The sequence below is a fragment of the Madurella fahalii genome (genome assembly GCF_045866475.1).
Source record: "Madurella fahalii IFM 68171 DNA, scaffold_2, whole genome shotgun sequence".
NCBI lineage: Eukaryota > Fungi > Ascomycota > Sordariomycetes > Sordariales > Madurella > Madurella fahalii.
The window spans coordinates 7,977,727-7,993,647 of record NW_027263972.1 but is presented as its reverse complement, the minus strand read 5'-3'; the positions used below and the strand labels follow the sequence as shown (position 1 = coordinate 7,993,647).

Below are 15,921 nucleotides of genomic sequence, written 5' to 3'. Positions count from 1 at the left end.
CTCGTAGCATTGAAACCAACCAACCAAACCACTCCGCCTATGTATCACCGATTAAGACTACGCTGTGGTGTGGTATCGCGTTTATTATGCTACTTAGTATATCAGACCCAGGCACCCGTCCGGCACGCTCTCTCCTCCCAGATCACCGCGCGTGAGCGGATGATATTATGCATCGGTATATGTCCCCGTCCAATGCGAGCGGGCTTATGCAATGCTCTCCAGCAGAAGCAGGAAACCCCCGGCTTTCCCGAAGCCAGAATCACCTCCTGCCCCAAGTCCAGAACTTCCACCACCGCCTCCCTTCTCCCCCGTCTCCACCAACCTCCCGCTTATACGCCTGGTTCCGGCCCCTCGTCCGGGACCGTAGCCTCCTCACCCGCCAGAGGTAGTACACGGGCACGCCGGCGACCACGAACCCCACCACGATCAGCGTCTGCATCGGCTGGGCAAAGACGGCCCTGCTCAGGAGGAACAGGCTGACGCAGCAAAAGATGATGGGCGTCGTGATCCACGTGCGGTAGGGCCGCTCCAGGTTGGGCTCGCGCACGCGCAGCACGATCAGCCCCAGCACGGTGAGGAAGTAGAACGTGTACCCGGCCACGCCGTAGAAGGTGATCAGGGTGGAGAACTCGCCAACAAGGACGTATGCGACGGTGAGGGTCCCGTTGAGGATCAGGGCGGGGATGGGCGTGAAGAACAAGCCCGCGTCTTCGTCGCCGAAGAGGGCTGCGAGTTTCTTCTTGAGCCAGGAGCGGGTGCGTAGCGGGTGGGAGAGGGAGGGGAGGTGGGCGTCTGCGGCGCTGCTGCCGGTGCCGAGGCGGCCGAAATAGGAGGGGATGTAGCCTTCTTTGCCGGCAACGTAGACGAGGCGGCTGGAGGTGAAGGTCGAAGAATTGAGGGCGCCGAAGCACGACGCCGAGACGATCAGCGCTAGGACGAGGGAGCCCGCGGAACCGAATACCTTGGCGCCGAACATGACGGCGACGGTGTTGGAGGAGTTGAGCGCGTCAAGAGGGAGGACGAAAAAGTAGGCGATGTTGGCGAGAATGTAGCTGATGATGACGAGCGGCATGGCCGTGTGGATGACGCGGGGGAGGTCCCTGCTAGGGTTGCGGAATTCCCCTACAACGTAGTTGGTCTGCACCGTGTCAGTATGTCGAGATTGGGTCGGACGGGAGTGTGGGAGAACTTGCGTTATCCCATCCGTCAAAAGCCCACAGGCCGGCGTACAACGCCACGGCCCAGGCGGATGCATCCATCTTAGTTCCCTCGAACCACTCGTGATTCTTCCAGTCCAGATTCGCCGTGCCCGAAAACGAGAATCCCGTGACGGCAACCACTATCCCTATGATCGTAACGCCGAGCAATGCGACGAATTTCAAAAACATGAGCATGTCGTTAATCCGCGTCCCCAACCGGGTCGAGACGCTGTTCAGGAACGTCACCAGAAATAGTCCCCCGATCGCAACCCCTTTGTTGATCCACGGACTGACCATCTCGGCCTCGGGCCCAACAAAGGCTCTTACCAGGTACTCGCCCATGATGATGGCGACGATGGCATTGCCGCCGGGCTTCAGGACGAGAACCGCCACCCATGTAAACAGGAAACCCGCCAGCTCCCCGAATATCTTGGAGAGGTATATCTGGGCTCCTCCGTTCAGCGGTATCGCGCCTCCCAACTCCGCATAGCTCGCCGCGCCCGTCCAGGCCAGAATGCCCGCCACAATCCACACGATTATCGCAGCCCCCGGCGAACCGGCGTTGGTGTTGACCTGGCTTGGCGACGAGAAGATGCCCGACCCAATGATCAGCCCGACAATGAGCGACAGCCCGTTCAGGTACGTCAACGTCTTGTGCTTCTCCAGAGAAGCGCCCGCTAGCCCGCCATTCGGGTGGCTCGCCGAGGCCGGGGCGCCGAGCGGGGCGTATCCGGCGGCGGTGGTAGACGAGAGCGGGAAGAGGTTCGAGGCAAACTCGAAGGTCGAGGATACGGAAAACGACCGGCTGTGGTGCTCGGGCCGGCTGCGCACGGCAGGGTTGGCACCGTCTAGCGGGTCATCCTGCTCAAGCGAGGCTCGCCGCGACGACGAGATGCTCGGTCTCGAATCGGTTTCGGTGGTAGCGGCGCCAGGGCTGGAGCTCGCGAGCGAGGCTAGTTCGAGCGAATCTCGCGCATCGTGTGGGAAGTTGGAGTAGAGCGGCGGCATTGCCGGGTCGGAGACCTCTGTGATAAGGGCCCCCGTGTGTGTGCGACTTTGGTGGTAACCGATTTGCGCTGGCGAAGTTTTGACTATTCCCCTGATGCTCTCGTTGGAGGGATGATCATGTCGGTAACGATGCGACGGTGGATTTGAATGCTAGGTTTCTCTTTGGACGGGGCCAACAAGAGGACGGGGTTTGGGGCCGGTGACGTGGTTGTGAATGTGGCCGCTGTCAGGGTCGGGTTCGAAGATGCGGTTCGTGGTTTCGGCTGGAACTAGAGGGACGCAGACGACACTGCCGTCTCAGGTCTTGATTAGATAGATGTATGTACGGTATTAAAGGCAGCTTTGGCGTCAAAATTGAGCCAGGTCGAGCGCCGAAACCGTGCCGGCGTGTCGAAGCAAAGGGGACTACAGAGAGCGATCTGTGTGGGCCTGCATCTTGAATGAGATCAAAGGGGGTGTTGCGGGAGGTCACCAGGAAACGGAAGCCAAGACGTTGTTGGGTCTTTGCCAACGGGTCTTCCACTAAGCGCTTGGCAGGGGCCAAGATTTCGGCACCCCGGTTCCGGCATTTGTGAGCTGCTAATGCGATACGCGCGGTGTTTAGCCCTGTTCGGTGACTGCCCTATCAACAAAACGGGGACCTTGACTGGAGACGACGCGATGGGGCCATGGAGATATCCAACAACCATCTGGGAACAACGGTTCCTTTCTCCATATGCTGCAGTTTCTGAATGGAGTATTAGCCATATTTCTGGAATCGAGGCCAAAGATACCGTATCCGGATCGGTTGCTCCATGACAACTCAGTTAATGCACGGGCCATTGTTCGTTATGACGATGGCCCGGATCCACTTTGTTTTTCCGAAAGCTCCAACCCCCTGCAGCTACTTAAAGCGAGCTTCAAATAACTGATTGCATGACGGCCGAGCATGATGCAAGCTTGAAGCCCGGCACCTACCCCCAGCCAACCTCTACGATGTAATCATCATGCCGCTGATTCTCAGGAGGTCAATTGGCCGCACGCTACCCAAGGCGGGCTTGCTAGTTCTCGGGTCTGTTCCATGCTACCGTCCCCGGATTGCGCTCCGAGGCCTCAGCGCCACAGCTAGAAGCTACGCCGACGCCAAGTTAGATCTGCCCGCGCTTGATCAGAAGTGGCGGGAGAAATGGGCTTCCTTGAAGGCCGATGATAGCACCCCAGGCAAGTACGTCCTGCCCATGTTCCCGTACCCCTCGGGCTACCTGCACCTGGGGCATCTCCGCGTCTACACCATCGCCGATGGTGTCGCGAGATTCCACTCTTTGCAGGGTCAGAATGTCCTGCTGCCCATGGGTTGGGACGCCTTCGGGCTGCCCGCCGAAAACGCCGCCATTGAGAGAGGCATCAACCCTGCCACTTGGACACGAGCGAATATTGCCAAGATGAAGGAACAGCTCGACATGATGAATGGGTCTTGGGACTGGTCCCGTGAGCTGGCAACCTGCGACCCGAGCTTCTACAAGCACACTCAAAAGATCTTCCTCCTCTTACACGAGCAAGGGCTCGCCTACCAGGATGAAGCCGAGGTCAACTACGACCCCGTCGACAAGACGGTGCTGGCGAACGAGCAGGTCGACGCCAACGGGTGCTCGTGGCGGTCCGGCGCCAAGGTCGAGAAGAGGAAACTGAAGCAGTGGTTCCTCCGCATCTCGCGGTTCCGAGAGTCTCTGCTCCAAGATTTAGATGTCTTGGCCAAGGATGAAGCGTGGCCCGAGAGGGTGTTGGCAATGCAAAAGAACTGGCTGGGCAAGTCCACTGGCGCCACCATCAAGTTCCCACTCATGGCATTTGTACATGACGTGCACGCCGCAATTGAGGTTTTCACCAGCCGGCCGGAGACTCTCTTCGGGGTGCAGTACCTGGCACTCGCATCGACCCACCCGGTTGTGGCTCAACTGGCCAAGAAAGACCCCGAACTCCAGGCCTTCCTCGACACACTCCCTGGGCTACCTCCCGACTCCAAGGTTGGGTACATGCTTCCTCACATCCGCGCCGTTAACCCCTTAGCCTATCATGAAGGGTCGCCTGACGCCACCAAACAATCCATACCCGTGTACGTCGCACCGTACGTGATTGGCGACTACGGCGAGGGGGCGGTGATGGGCGTGCCGGCGCATGACGTTCGCGATCACGCTTTCTGGAAAACCCACCACTACGACGAGCCTGTCCGGTTTGTGCTAGCGGCGTCGGAAGACGAGTCGACGACAGCCATGCAGAACAATCCATTCGTCGACCACGGCATCATGACGGAGCACAGCGGCTTGTATAAGGGCAAGTCGTCAAAGGAAGCTGGCCAGATGCTCGTGTCGATGCTCGAGGCCGCTGGACTGGCGCAACCAGTTGAGAAATGGCGCCTCAGAGACTGGCTGATTAGCCGTCAACGGTATTGGGGCACTCCCATCCCCATCGTTCACTGTAGCTCGTGCGGTGCGGTGCCGGTACCTGACGAGCAGCTGCCGGTGATGCTGCCAGAGGTTGACGAGCATTGGGCCGGCAAGAAGACGGGCAATCCACTGGAGACCCTCGATGACTGGGTTAACACGCCTTGCCCGAAGTGCAACGGCCCTGCCAAGCGGGACACGGACACAATGGACACATTCGTCGATTCCAGTTGGTACTACATGCGCTTCATTGACTCGCATAATGCGGACGCACCCTTCTCGGCTGACAAGGCCAAGTCCATCCTGCCGGTTGATCTCTACATCGGCGGCATTGAGCACGCCATTCTGCACCTGCTCTATGCCCGGTTCATTTACAAGTTTCTCATGACGTCCTCTCTGGTGTCTAGGGAGGGAGAAACCTCAGACAAAGCACATGAGCCTTTCCAGCGGCTGATAACGCAGGGCATGGTGCACGGCAAGACGTACAGCGACCCGTCCACCGGTAAATTCCTTAAGCCAGACGAAGTCGACCTGAGCGATCCCCTAAATCCAAAGGTTCTTGCAACAGGAGCGACATCCACGGTCAGTTACGAAAAGATGTCCAAGTCCAAACACAACGGCGTCGACCCCACCAACGTCATTACGCAGCACGGCGCCGACGCGACACGGGCGCACATGCTCTTCCAGGCCCCCGTCAGCGAGATCCTCGACTGGGACGGCGAAAAGATCGTTGGCGTGACCCGCTGGCTCGGACGGGTACATGATTTCGTCCTGAAGCTCGGCCCGGCAGCGGCAGACAATAGCAGCACCACACCTAAAACGTACTTTGAGAGAACCTTAGGCAAGATCGGCTCGATGAGCGCGCAGGAACTGGTACAGTGGGACGCAGACGCGGCCGTCTGGCGCGAGGTCCAGAAGACGATTGCCTCGGTCACGGCGTCGTACGAGAAGGTGTATGCGCTCAACACGGTCGTGTCGGACCTCATGACGCTGACGAATATCGTCCTGGGACTGAGCGGCGAGGCGAGTGTGGAGATCCAGAGGCAGGCCGTGTCGGCACTGCTGCGCATGATGGCGCCCATCACACCGGCATTTGCCGAGGAGTGCTGGAGCTTGTTGGGCTTGGGGCATGGGGAGTCCATGTTCAAAGGGGATGGCAAGGCGAGATTCCCGGTACTGGACGGAACGCTGGGGCTGCTGCAGCCGAGGAAGCAGCCTTGTGCGGTGCAGGTGAATGGCAAGCTGAGGTTTGTGGTGGACATTCCGAAGCCGGGGGCAGGGCTGGTTGGGGATGAGTTGAGGGAGTGGGTTGTGGCGGAGATATTGAAGACGGATGAGGGGAAGACGAGGCTAGCTAACGGGACGGTTGACGTGGAGAAGGTAAAGAAGGTGATTGTGATCAAGGAGGGGAGGCTTGTAAATTTTGTATTATGAGGTAGTACCTCGCTGTACTCGTAGCAGCTGCTTGTGTTATAGACAGTCCATATACAGATACAACATACATATTGTTTTACCACCTCCCCTATTCTCCCTATTCTCCCTCCGCTCTCTCCAAATAAACACTCCTCCCCTTCCCCACGCCCCTCACCACGACCTCCTTCCCACCAATCTCCATCCTCTCCACCCTCCCATTACCCCCACCGGGCTCATCCCGCCATATCTCCACCAGTTTATACTCCCTTTCTGCCCCGCTACCTAACATGCCCACTACTCTTCCAGCCTGCTCCCACCCGCCCACCTCCAGTAACACCCGTCTCGGTTTCAGCTGGACTGCGATCTCCAACAACCGCGCGTAGAACACGTCCTCGAGCCGACAGCTCCCGTACCCAGTTACCGCCTGCGGATCCGGGACCAGTGCTCTCCTGGGCTCGTGGTTGCGCACTGACCGCGCCGTGTCGCGAGAGAAGCCCGCGGAGGAGATGTACGGCGGGTTGGCGGTGAGGATATCCCATCTCTGTGGCTGGGACTGGGAATGTAAGAAAGGGAGGAAGGTGGGGGAGAAGATGTCGGCTTGGTGGAAGGCTATATTTCGGCATACTTGTGGCGGGAAGTGGCCGAGGCGGGTATTGTGTTGGAGGTTGAGGCGGGAGAGGTGGACGGATCGTGCGGAGATGTCGATTCCGAGGGTGCTTATGTGGATTGGGGACGGGGGTGGGTTAGGGGGATTGAGGAGGGTGTGGGTGAGGAGGAGGGGGATGCACCCTGTTCCAGTGCAGAGGTCTAGGATTGAGAATGAGGACGGATGGGGTTCTTTGGAGAGGAGGGAGGCGAGGTGGAGGGTGTAGGTTTCTGTTTCCGGTCTGGTAGTAGAGGTGTAGATTGTTAGTGTGTGGCTCCTTTAGGATGGAATGGGGGTCCCCCCCCCCCCTTTTTGGGAGAGTCGTGATTGGACTTGCCTGGGAATCAAAACACCCGGTTGGCACATGATCTCGAGGTCGCCGAACGGCTGTGTACCGAGAACGTACTGCAAGGGGATACCCTTTCCACGTTTCTCGCAGAGCCTCCATACGCGTAAACTCGGAGGGATAGGAGAGTGGGTGTCCTGGACGTGCTCGCGGATCCAGCGCAGCTCGTTGGCGGCTGACTGCAAGTCTCGGCAGGCTGGGAGGAGGAGGGTGGCCATGGGCGAGATCTCCCGCCGCGCACGCCAAAAGAGAGAGGGCGGGAGCCGGGGCATAATGGCCTGCTTTCCGGATTCAAGTGACACCTACCGGGAACATCAGCGCGTGTTGTTATACGATGTCAAGGGGATAGCACAATAATGGATGTAGGAGTCACAAACGTGGAATTATCGGTTGGCGTTTTCTATGGCCACCCTGACTCTCATATTATCAACCTTACAATGATTAGGATGTGCTTTCCTCCAGTCAGTATTCAAAGAGTGGTTTGTAACTTTGTCTCGTTCAGTTGCAGCATGGTCAGGTCAACAAAAAGAAGATATTGGCTTATCCAGATACATCCCGATTACTCAATTATTGCATGTCGGACCTAACTCGGACGTAGCGCCGTTAATCAACGTCAATCGCCGACATCCCGGTCCGGTTCCAAGATTCCGGCAACCCCAAAGCCGCCACACCATGCCACGCCACCGGATACTCGGGTCTTGCCAATCAAGACCTGCAATACACTCGCGGCCACCATGACAATACACAGGCTATTAGCGGCGCGAACGTGGACTAGATCTGCCTTCGCCGCGCAACGAAGGGCGCTGGCGACCAAGGGCCCCCCGTTTCCCACAACCCCCACCTGCCCGTCGCCAACATGCCCATGCGCGCCGACTCCCGAGATGCCGCCGGGTTTTGAAATCGATCATAAAGCGCCCATCAACGGCCTGATCTCCAACTACGCGCAGCACGTCCTGGTCTGCACGGGCAAGGATGACTGGCCGAGCCGCATCGAGGAGGACAATGGCGGTGACAACCTTGCTGCCGACCTGCGCGAGCTGGTTGGTCGCGGCGGCAAGTTTAGCGATGTAAGCCTCGCTCCACTGTCGCAGCATCCCGACAGTTGCTGACGATATGACTTCTGCCGTCAGCCCTTCCACAACATCTCAGTCCTCAACTCCTCCTTCCCCTCCTCCCCAAGCCCGAAGCAGCGCCCCGAGCTCCAGACCACCTCGGCCTATATTCTCCCGCAATTCAAATACATCCCCTACCTGCCCCGCGTCTCGTTCGACAGCGTCGAGGCGCTCGTCAAAGGCTATCTCCTCCCCGAGAAGCTGCATCCCATGCACGATGGGTTGTCGCCCATCCACCGGGACAGGTTGCTCCGCAAGCCGGCGTATCAGAATCTTCTCTGGGGGGTGAAGGATGTGAGTGAGGTGGTGGTGCTAATATGTGGGCACGGCGGCAGGGATCAGCGGTGCGGTACGTATGGGCCGCTATTGCGGGGGGAGTTTGAGAAGAGGTTGCCTGAGCGGGGGTTCGAGGTGTTGAAGGGTGCTGTGGAGGTAGAAGGGGATGAGGTGCCGGCTGTGGAAGGGGAGAAAGGAGGGGAGGCCGGATACCCTTACGCCCGCGTCGGGTTGATTAGCCATATTGGAGGGCACAAGTTCGCGGGGAATGTGATTATTTATTTGCCTCCGGGATTGGGGACCAAGGACGGTGAGAGGCATCCTCTGGCCGGACATGGGATTTGGTATGGGAGAGTTGAGCCGCGGCATATCGAGGGGATTGTGGGGGAGACAATACTGAAGGGGAGAGTTATTGAGGAGCTGTTTCGGGGAGGCATCAAGCAGGATGGCGAAATTCTGAGGTTATAGACGGGCACAGTAAATATGGGTTTTGTTTTGAGCCATTAGAAGTCAGGCAGTCGCAGCATGATACCCAACTCGGTTATATCGCTAAAAAGTGAAGTTGAGTAAACATCTACTGCCATTGACGGGGTTGATATTCGTTTAGTTACATACTATGCGTTTATACGGCATCACAATTCTCAACCAAAGTTCTTCTCTCACTTTCCTCTTTTCTCATCATATTGCTTCAAGTACAGTCGCTAACGGGCAGAGAAATCCACCGTAATCTAAGCAATGAATCTTCCAATATGACGCGAAATCTCATTCAATTCTATGCTCGTTCCTCTCAGAACGCAGCAACACAAGCCCGCTCTTTCATCACAGCGGGCCGATCACCGAAATATACATCGCCTGCCGTCTCACTCCGAGCAGCCCTCCAGCACCACCACCGTCCTGTTCACACATCATTAGCCCGCAGCTTCTCCATTCGATCCGACAATGAGCCACCCAAGCAACCGCGACGAAGAAAGAAACGACTCGCTCTCCTCTTACTGATCGCCCTCCCTTTTCTCCTCTCCTCCCCAAAACAAACCACCCTCAACCCCACAACCTTCACCCCCTTCACAATCGTCTCCCGCGAGCAAGTCTCCCCGACAGCATTCATCCTCACCGTCGCCCCTTCTTCTTCCCCGTCCGGCAATGCCGAGGTGATCCGCCAGGCCTGGTATCACGGCCTGTGGTCGGTCGAGATCAAGCAGCCGCAGCTGCAGGTCTCGCGGGAGTACACCCCGCTTCCCCCGCTGGAGGGGGCCGATGATCAAGCGAAGGGGGTGTTGCGGTTCTTGATTCGGAGGATGGACGGTGGGGAGGTGTCGGGGTATCTCTCCCGGCTGAGGGAGGGGGACGAGGTGGAGATTAGGGGCCCGAGACGGGGGTTTGATTTGCGCTCGAGGGTGGGGGTACAGGCGCAGCGTAATGGAGACGGGGACGGGAGCGGCGAGGGGCATCGGGGAGTGGGCAGGAAGGTGGTGTTCCTGGCCGGCGGGACCGGGATTGCGCCTGCGCTGCAGGCTGCGAGGGTGGTTTTGGGCGAGGGAAGGCCTGTGGAGATGGAGGTTATATGGGCTAATCGGAGGAGGGAGGACTGTCTTGGCTGTGGTGATGACACAGGCGCGGAGAAGGGGGTGGTGGTGGCGATGCTGGAGGAGATGCGCGTTAGGTACGGGGGACGGTTTAAGTACACCTGCATGGTGGACGAGGAATGGTCATTCATTGATCATGGGGCTATCGCCCGGGCGACGGGCGTAGTCGCATCGGACGGGGCTGAGCGGAATTGGTGGTCGTGGTCGAACAAGAACGACGACAGCACTATCCCGCTTTCACGGCCCGCGCTCGCCCTCAACTCAGACAGCTGCAACTATCATTCAGCCACGAGGGTGATGGTCTCTTCCGACGAAGACCCTCCCGCTGTCGTTGACGACTGGGTGTGCCTGTGCAGGGATGCCGATGGTAACCGCGTCGCGAACGGTAAGAGCCTGCTCATAGTTTCTGGTCCGGACGGCTTCGTAACGAAATACGCTGGCTCCAAACTTTGGGCCACTCGGAAAGAGTCACAGGGTGAGGTCAAGGGCATTATCGGCGAACTCTGGAGAAAATACCCGAGACTCGCGGAGGATTGGCTTGTTCTGAAGATGTGAAATCAATGGACGCAGGGGAGTTGTATTCTAATTGTAAAACAGAAAGAACATGGTCACAAGGGTATAGATATAGACGGGAAGATATCAAAATGCTCGTTGACCCCATAACGAGACATGAACCACGTGGGCGAGCCAAGAGAGGGCATGCAGAAACAATCCAAGTGCTTAAATTGCAATGCAGTATCTACCAACGCCGTCCCATGCGTGCTTCTAGCGCCGCCCAAACACTCAGATCCCTTGAACCTTCCGGTACGAAGGCGGCTTCATCGTCCTCTGAATAACCTTGGCCGCATATACCGGAATCAGGGACATGGCCCCGATGGCAGCGACACGCCAGTAGAATCCCCTAAATACACGGTCAGTTACCATCTCTCACACAATCTCTAAAGGCCTCCTCTAAGGGCATGTACTCACCATGTCAGCAAGAATCCCAATTCGAAATACCGTCCCAAAAATGGTATTGACCCCACAAACATCAAGAAAGTCCCCATAATCGAGACTACCATGACCCAGTGCCACGTCGTGATCTCGATCGCAACCATAAGCAGCTCGTTGAGCACCAGCACCGTGTAGCTGACGGCCACCATCCGGGGTCCATCGACCTCGGTCAGCACCTGCGACAGCCCTTGGATCAGGCAGCCCTGGTAGATGGAGACAAATACCCATACAAAAAAGGTGCGGTACGAGAGCGAGCGGCCAGACGTCAGTTCCTTGTACAGCTCCGGGTACAGATTAGTCAGATTCTCGTCCACGTCCTTGTCCAGGACGAGCGACAGGACCGGGGCGGCCGTGTAGACAGTTGCGTAGCCGACCATGAGCCAGTCCTACAGTCCAGTGATTAGCGCCATCCAACACAACACCGACATTTAGCGGACGGCTAATGATGGGTGGTGACAAACCTTATAAAGGCCCTCCGGCTCAAACTCGAGGGCAATACTATACATGGTCTGGCATACGGCGATGATCAAGCCACGGTGGATGACAAACTGGGCCAGCTTCGCGCTGCGCTTGTAGCTGTTCCGGCCGTGCCAGACGAGAAGCTTGGTGAGATGGTGGAACTGCTCGATGGAAAAATCGGCCGCGAGGCTGGCCTGGCGGCCCTCCTTGCCCACGATACCCACGCCTACATCGGCCGCCTGGATCATGGAGACATCGTTGCCGCCGTCACCGATGCAGCACACGCGCTTCTTGGTGTACTCCTTGATGAGCTTGGCCACCTCGGCTTTCTGCGTAGGCGAGCACCGGCAGGCCACTACGGCCGGGAGAAGGACGGCGACCGAGATGAACTCGGTCCTGTAATGCGTTAGATACATGCTGAGACTTTCGCCGTCGATCAGCAGGCACGAGTCGGTCTTGCTCCGGAGCACGTCGAGGTTCTCCTGCGCGGCGTCTTTCCGCCGGAGTTTGGCAATCGTGTGGATGTACTGTCCCCTGGCGACCAGCTTGGAGCTGACCGCTACGCAGCGCGCAGTCTCGACCTTGTCGCCCGTCAGCATCCATATCTTGATGCCGGCGTTGCGGAGGAGTTCGAGTGACGGCTTGACGTCTTTCTGCAGCTTGTCCTCCACACCTGTGACGCCGAGAAGTTCCAGGTCGTGCTCGAGATACCGGGACACGACAGCCTGCATCCCGGCCTCGCGCCCGCTGATCGCTAGGGACGCCTCCTGATACTTGGCTGAGAACTCTTCGTACTCGGCCGTCGACAGGCGCTTCCTGCCAACAACGAGCGTCCGGAGCCCCTCGCGAGCCATATTCGCAGTCTCTTCGTCCAGCCAATCGTTCGCCGCGACGATGGAGCCCATCACTGTGTCTGCGCCTTTCTGGTAGAACCAGATCTCGCCGGTGCCGAGACCGGGGACGCCCGGCTGCAGCTTCTCGAAGAACTGCACAATGATGCCCATGCGCTTGCCTTCAGAGGTAAAAGGGAAAATGTCTAGGATGCGGACCTTGACCACTGGCCGGCCCGTTTCAGGAGACTCGAGCGTCATCCCTTTGCGGTCGCGATATGCCAGACGTAGTCCGACCGACTCGGTCCACCGCACAATGGCAATCTCGTCGGGCGAGCTGGCTTGATACGAGTTTACCATCCGGCCGTCCTCCTCTTCCGTGGTCGGCGTCACGTTGTGACACAACGCCAGCGCAAGGACAACGTCGCGAACACGAGACCCAATTTCTCGGCGTGTCCTCGTCGCCCCGACGTTTGCTGCTGATGAGTGTGCTGACGATGGAGTGGTGAGAGCAAGGTTCCGCGAGCCATCGACTGAAGGGATTAGGTGAAAGCCTTGCCGCACATAGGTCGAGACTTCGTCCATTGCGTCGTTGGCGTACGACACGGTGCCGACATGGATCTTCTTCATCTCCATCTCGTTCTGAGTCAAGGTCCCGGTTTTGTCGCTGAGCAAGTATTCTATCCGCCCCAGGTCCTCAGGGATGGTGCTGGTCCGCACAACCGCGCCGGGAATGCCCGGATCTCTCTGGATAAACCAGGAATAGACGCTTTTCCCCAGGTCCAGGTTGACCCTCAGGCTGATGGGCACAATGGTCGAGAACAAGACCAGGAACCTCATGATCTTGACGTACCAGATGCTGCCCTTGGTACTGCCAAATCCCTCAAGAGCAACGAGGATGATGGAGAGAGCGAGTGTGAGGAAGCAAAGAATTTTGGTTAGTGAATTGATCTCGTACTCCAACAGCCCGGTCTTTGAACGAGACGGCGAGGTGGACAAGGCCGAGCGTGTCTGAGGGCCTGTGTAGATAATCACAGCCAGGGTTGTGGCGTGCGATGCAATGACGGTATTTGCCCATGCGGTGTTATCAATGGAGAGGGGCGCCGCCGTCGAGGGACCACCGTCGGCTTGGGAATAGGCAGTCGAAGTCATGGCCTCCTCTCTAGAGGGCAATAGCTCCAGGGTGCCAACGAACTCGTTTACCTTCCTGTCCGGTTTGCCGCCAGTGACTCGGAGGCGGACGAGCTCGTTGGTGGCGAGGTTCTGTGACAGCGGAGATGCCAGCCGCAGTTTCCAGTCAGTCTCGCCGTCGAGCTGGTCTGTTCTGATGAACGTCTCCCCGTTTGAGCTTCCCTCAGCGGCTTCTTCGGCGTCATCTTTGCCACCTCTGGCGCCTTCCGAGCTGCCCTCCCCGGACTCATGGTCAAGAAGTAATGTCTCCTCTTTCGGCGCCACCTCCTCATGCTTCTGAGCAACCTGATCGTTTGACAGACACTTTAGAATAATGACGTCGGCGGGCACACGATGGCCCTTGCTGAGTTTCAGAACGTCCCCAACTCTGAGGTCGCGCGACTTCTTGCTGGTTTCCGAGACATGCCATGATGGGGTCTTCCGAAGACCATCCCCCTCGGCCTGTTCCTCTTCCTCTTGTATATCGGATAGCCTATCACGTTCCGGCACATAACGCTTGGAGCCTTTTCGTGCATGAGATGACTTCATTTTCTTCTTCGGCCGTACACCCCCTCTCCCCTTTCCGGCTTCTTCAAACTGCAGCACCGTGTACTCCTCCGAGTTAGCCTCGTTGTCTCGCCTCCGCCTCTCGATATCATCATAAGCCTCCTTCCCTAGCGTAATGACTAGCACGAATGCTAGCGGAGCAATGTACGTCGAGAGGTAGCCAATCCGTAGTTGCGGGATCGCCTGGGAGAGGGCTACTAAGAGGAAGTACATGTTGAAGAAGAAGGAAAACTCGTTGTATAGCGTGACGGGGAGGAAGCTCCAGGCTGTGTACTTAGCATTGGAGATGATGTTCGGCGGGAAGCGTGTTGACTGCGACGAGCCGACGGCCACGAGTCTTGATGCCGACGGATCGTCGTCCTCTTTCTCCAGCTCATCGTCATGATCGCCCCGGTCCGTGGGGGTCGCCGACATGAAACTGGGAAGCCTCAGGCCTAGGCTGCGCGAGCTGTCATTGCCGTACGACCGCCGCCGCTTCCCCGACCCGCCGCCGTGCTCACTGAGCAGCGGTGCATCATCCTCGCCCGCGGCGCTGGCGTCGGAGTAGCGCGGATTGCTTGCACTTCCGTCCCGCAGCAGTGCCTCGGCGTCTTCGTCGCCGGCGTCTCGGCTGCGACCCAGCTCGCCGTATCCATTGCGTTTGGCAGCACGGCGTAGCCCACCCATGCGAAGCGTGCGCAAAGCGATTCGCGGAGCTCGTTGTTCGTCGGCGGTGTCGTCACGAGTCTGCCCAAAGAGACCCCTCCTCTTTGATTGATCGGCACGGGGCGCGGCTTGTGGGTCAAGCTCTTCGAGGTCGATTTCCAAGTCGGAATCCGAGTCGTCAACCGGCGAGTCTGGCGGTTTGGCTACGTGATATGGTGTTGAGGGAGGCATCCCGCATTGGCCGAAGCCGTCGGACAACACGGACACCAAGCGCTGGCTTTTGGGACGTTTCGGACGGTCAGGCGTCTCTTAGCGTGTACAGTCGGTCGAGTACGGCTTCTTCTTCTTCTTCTTCTTCTCCAGGCCTGGTTTGGGGTGCATCCGAGATCGCGTCCTGCGTCCTGCGTCTTTCCTAGCCCACTCTCTCTCGTGTTTTGCTCCAGGCAATCGCGCGCATGACAAAAGAAGAGCCGGGGACGTCTGGCTGTTGCTTGGCTGTGGGATGCTCGCCATGCAAAAGTGAGGACGTTTTTGTGCGACTCGATCAACGGTTGTAAAGACGCAATACCATGGCAAAAGGCCGGCCACACATGGGAGGTTTGTTTTGATTCTTTTGAACTTGAAGCTAAGTTTGGAGAGTGCCAATGTTGCCAACAACCAACCGATTGCGACTGTTGCATACTGCCGTCTGCTCTGGGTCGTCGGTAACCGCACCCGACAGGGGCCACTCTGGCCGATGCGACCGTGCATTAGCATATGACGCTGCAGACGGGCCCTTGGACAGGCTTTATCTGCTAGAGAGGTACCGCGAGACCCCGCCGTTAAGGCCGATTTTCAAAGCCAAAAGGCAATCCTCACTAACAGCTAGAGCTGGCGATAAGCCCACGAGTGTTAACGGTACCGGCCTGCGGCGCTCGCGCATTGCAGTGAGGACAGCGTTTCCCTTTTGTCGTCTGCGCCGCGCAACGCCCCTTCAAGCCCCCGAGTCCGTCATCACATCTTTGCCAAACTTTGCGAATTGCATTAGGAGTCGTTGTCCAGGCCGCATTCACCAGCCTCGAGCGAAGATGCTTCGCTGCTAGACGTTTCTTCATTGTCTACCATTTGTGTTGTATAAGTATGCAATTTTTACTTTCACCCTTGCCCCTTTTGGATCCGACAGCCAGGGATCGGACAACGCGCTTTTGCCATTCTTCGACCTTCCCTGGCTTGCTCAACTCCGGGCTGCTAACCCTCATCTGTCCCCGTAGTACT

The 15,921-nt window shown here is 57.9% G+C and overlaps 6 protein-coding genes across 6 annotated transcripts; 3 read left to right on the top strand and 3 right to left on the bottom strand.

The window, feature by feature from the left end:
- Positions 1-259: 259 nt before the first annotated feature.
- Positions 260-2,207, bottom strand: MFIFM68171_05124 (L-methionine porter; the record flags this gene model as incomplete). Its single annotated transcript, XM_071060544.1, has 2 exons — positions 260-1,138; positions 1,194-2,207. 2 exons carry the CDS (start codon positions 2,205-2,207, stop codon positions 260-262), a joined length of 1,893 nt encoding a protein of 630 aa, XP_070916645.1.
- A 986-nt stretch (positions 2,208-3,193) lies between these two features.
- LEU5_1 (coenzyme A transporter) lies at positions 3,194-6,061 on the top strand (the record flags this gene model as incomplete). Its single annotated transcript, XM_071060543.1, has 1 exon — positions 3,194-6,061. The coding sequence occupies one exon, from the start codon at positions 3,194-3,196 to the stop codon at positions 6,059-6,061; it is 2,868 nt and encodes a 955-aa protein (XP_070916644.1).
- A 97-nt stretch (positions 6,062-6,158) lies between these two features.
- On the bottom strand, positions 6,159-7,304 carry MFIFM68171_05122 (Mitochondrial n-glutamine methyltransferase mtq1; the record flags this gene model as incomplete). The annotated part of the gene is made up of 2 exons (XM_071060542.1): positions 6,159-6,927; positions 7,024-7,304. 2 exons carry the CDS (start codon positions 7,302-7,304, stop codon positions 6,159-6,161), a joined length of 1,050 nt encoding a protein of 349 aa, XP_070916643.1.
- A 462-nt stretch (positions 7,305-7,766) lies between these two features.
- AIM32 (Altered inheritance of mitochondria protein 32) lies at positions 7,767-8,888 on the top strand (the record flags this gene model as incomplete). The annotated part of the gene is made up of 2 exons (XM_071060541.1): positions 7,767-8,099; positions 8,163-8,888. 2 exons carry the CDS (start codon positions 7,767-7,769, stop codon positions 8,886-8,888), a joined length of 1,059 nt encoding a protein of 352 aa, XP_070916642.1.
- A 281-nt stretch (positions 8,889-9,169) lies between these two features.
- On the top strand, positions 9,170-10,558 carry CYC2 (mitochondrial peripheral inner membrane protein; the record flags this gene model as incomplete). Its single annotated transcript, XM_071060540.1, has 1 exon — positions 9,170-10,558. One exon carries the CDS (start codon positions 9,170-9,172, stop codon positions 10,556-10,558), a length of 1,389 nt encoding a protein of 462 aa, XP_070916641.1.
- A 228-nt stretch (positions 10,559-10,786) lies between these two features.
- Positions 10,787-14,898, bottom strand: NEO1 (Putative aminophospholipid-translocase; the record flags this gene model as incomplete). The annotated part of the gene is made up of 3 exons (XM_071060539.1): positions 10,787-10,904; positions 10,973-11,382; positions 11,458-14,898. The coding sequence occupies 3 exons, from the start codon at positions 14,896-14,898 to the stop codon at positions 10,787-10,789; spliced, it is 3,969 nt and encodes a 1,322-aa protein (XP_070916640.1).
- Between the last annotated feature and the right edge of the window lie 1,023 nt (positions 14,899-15,921).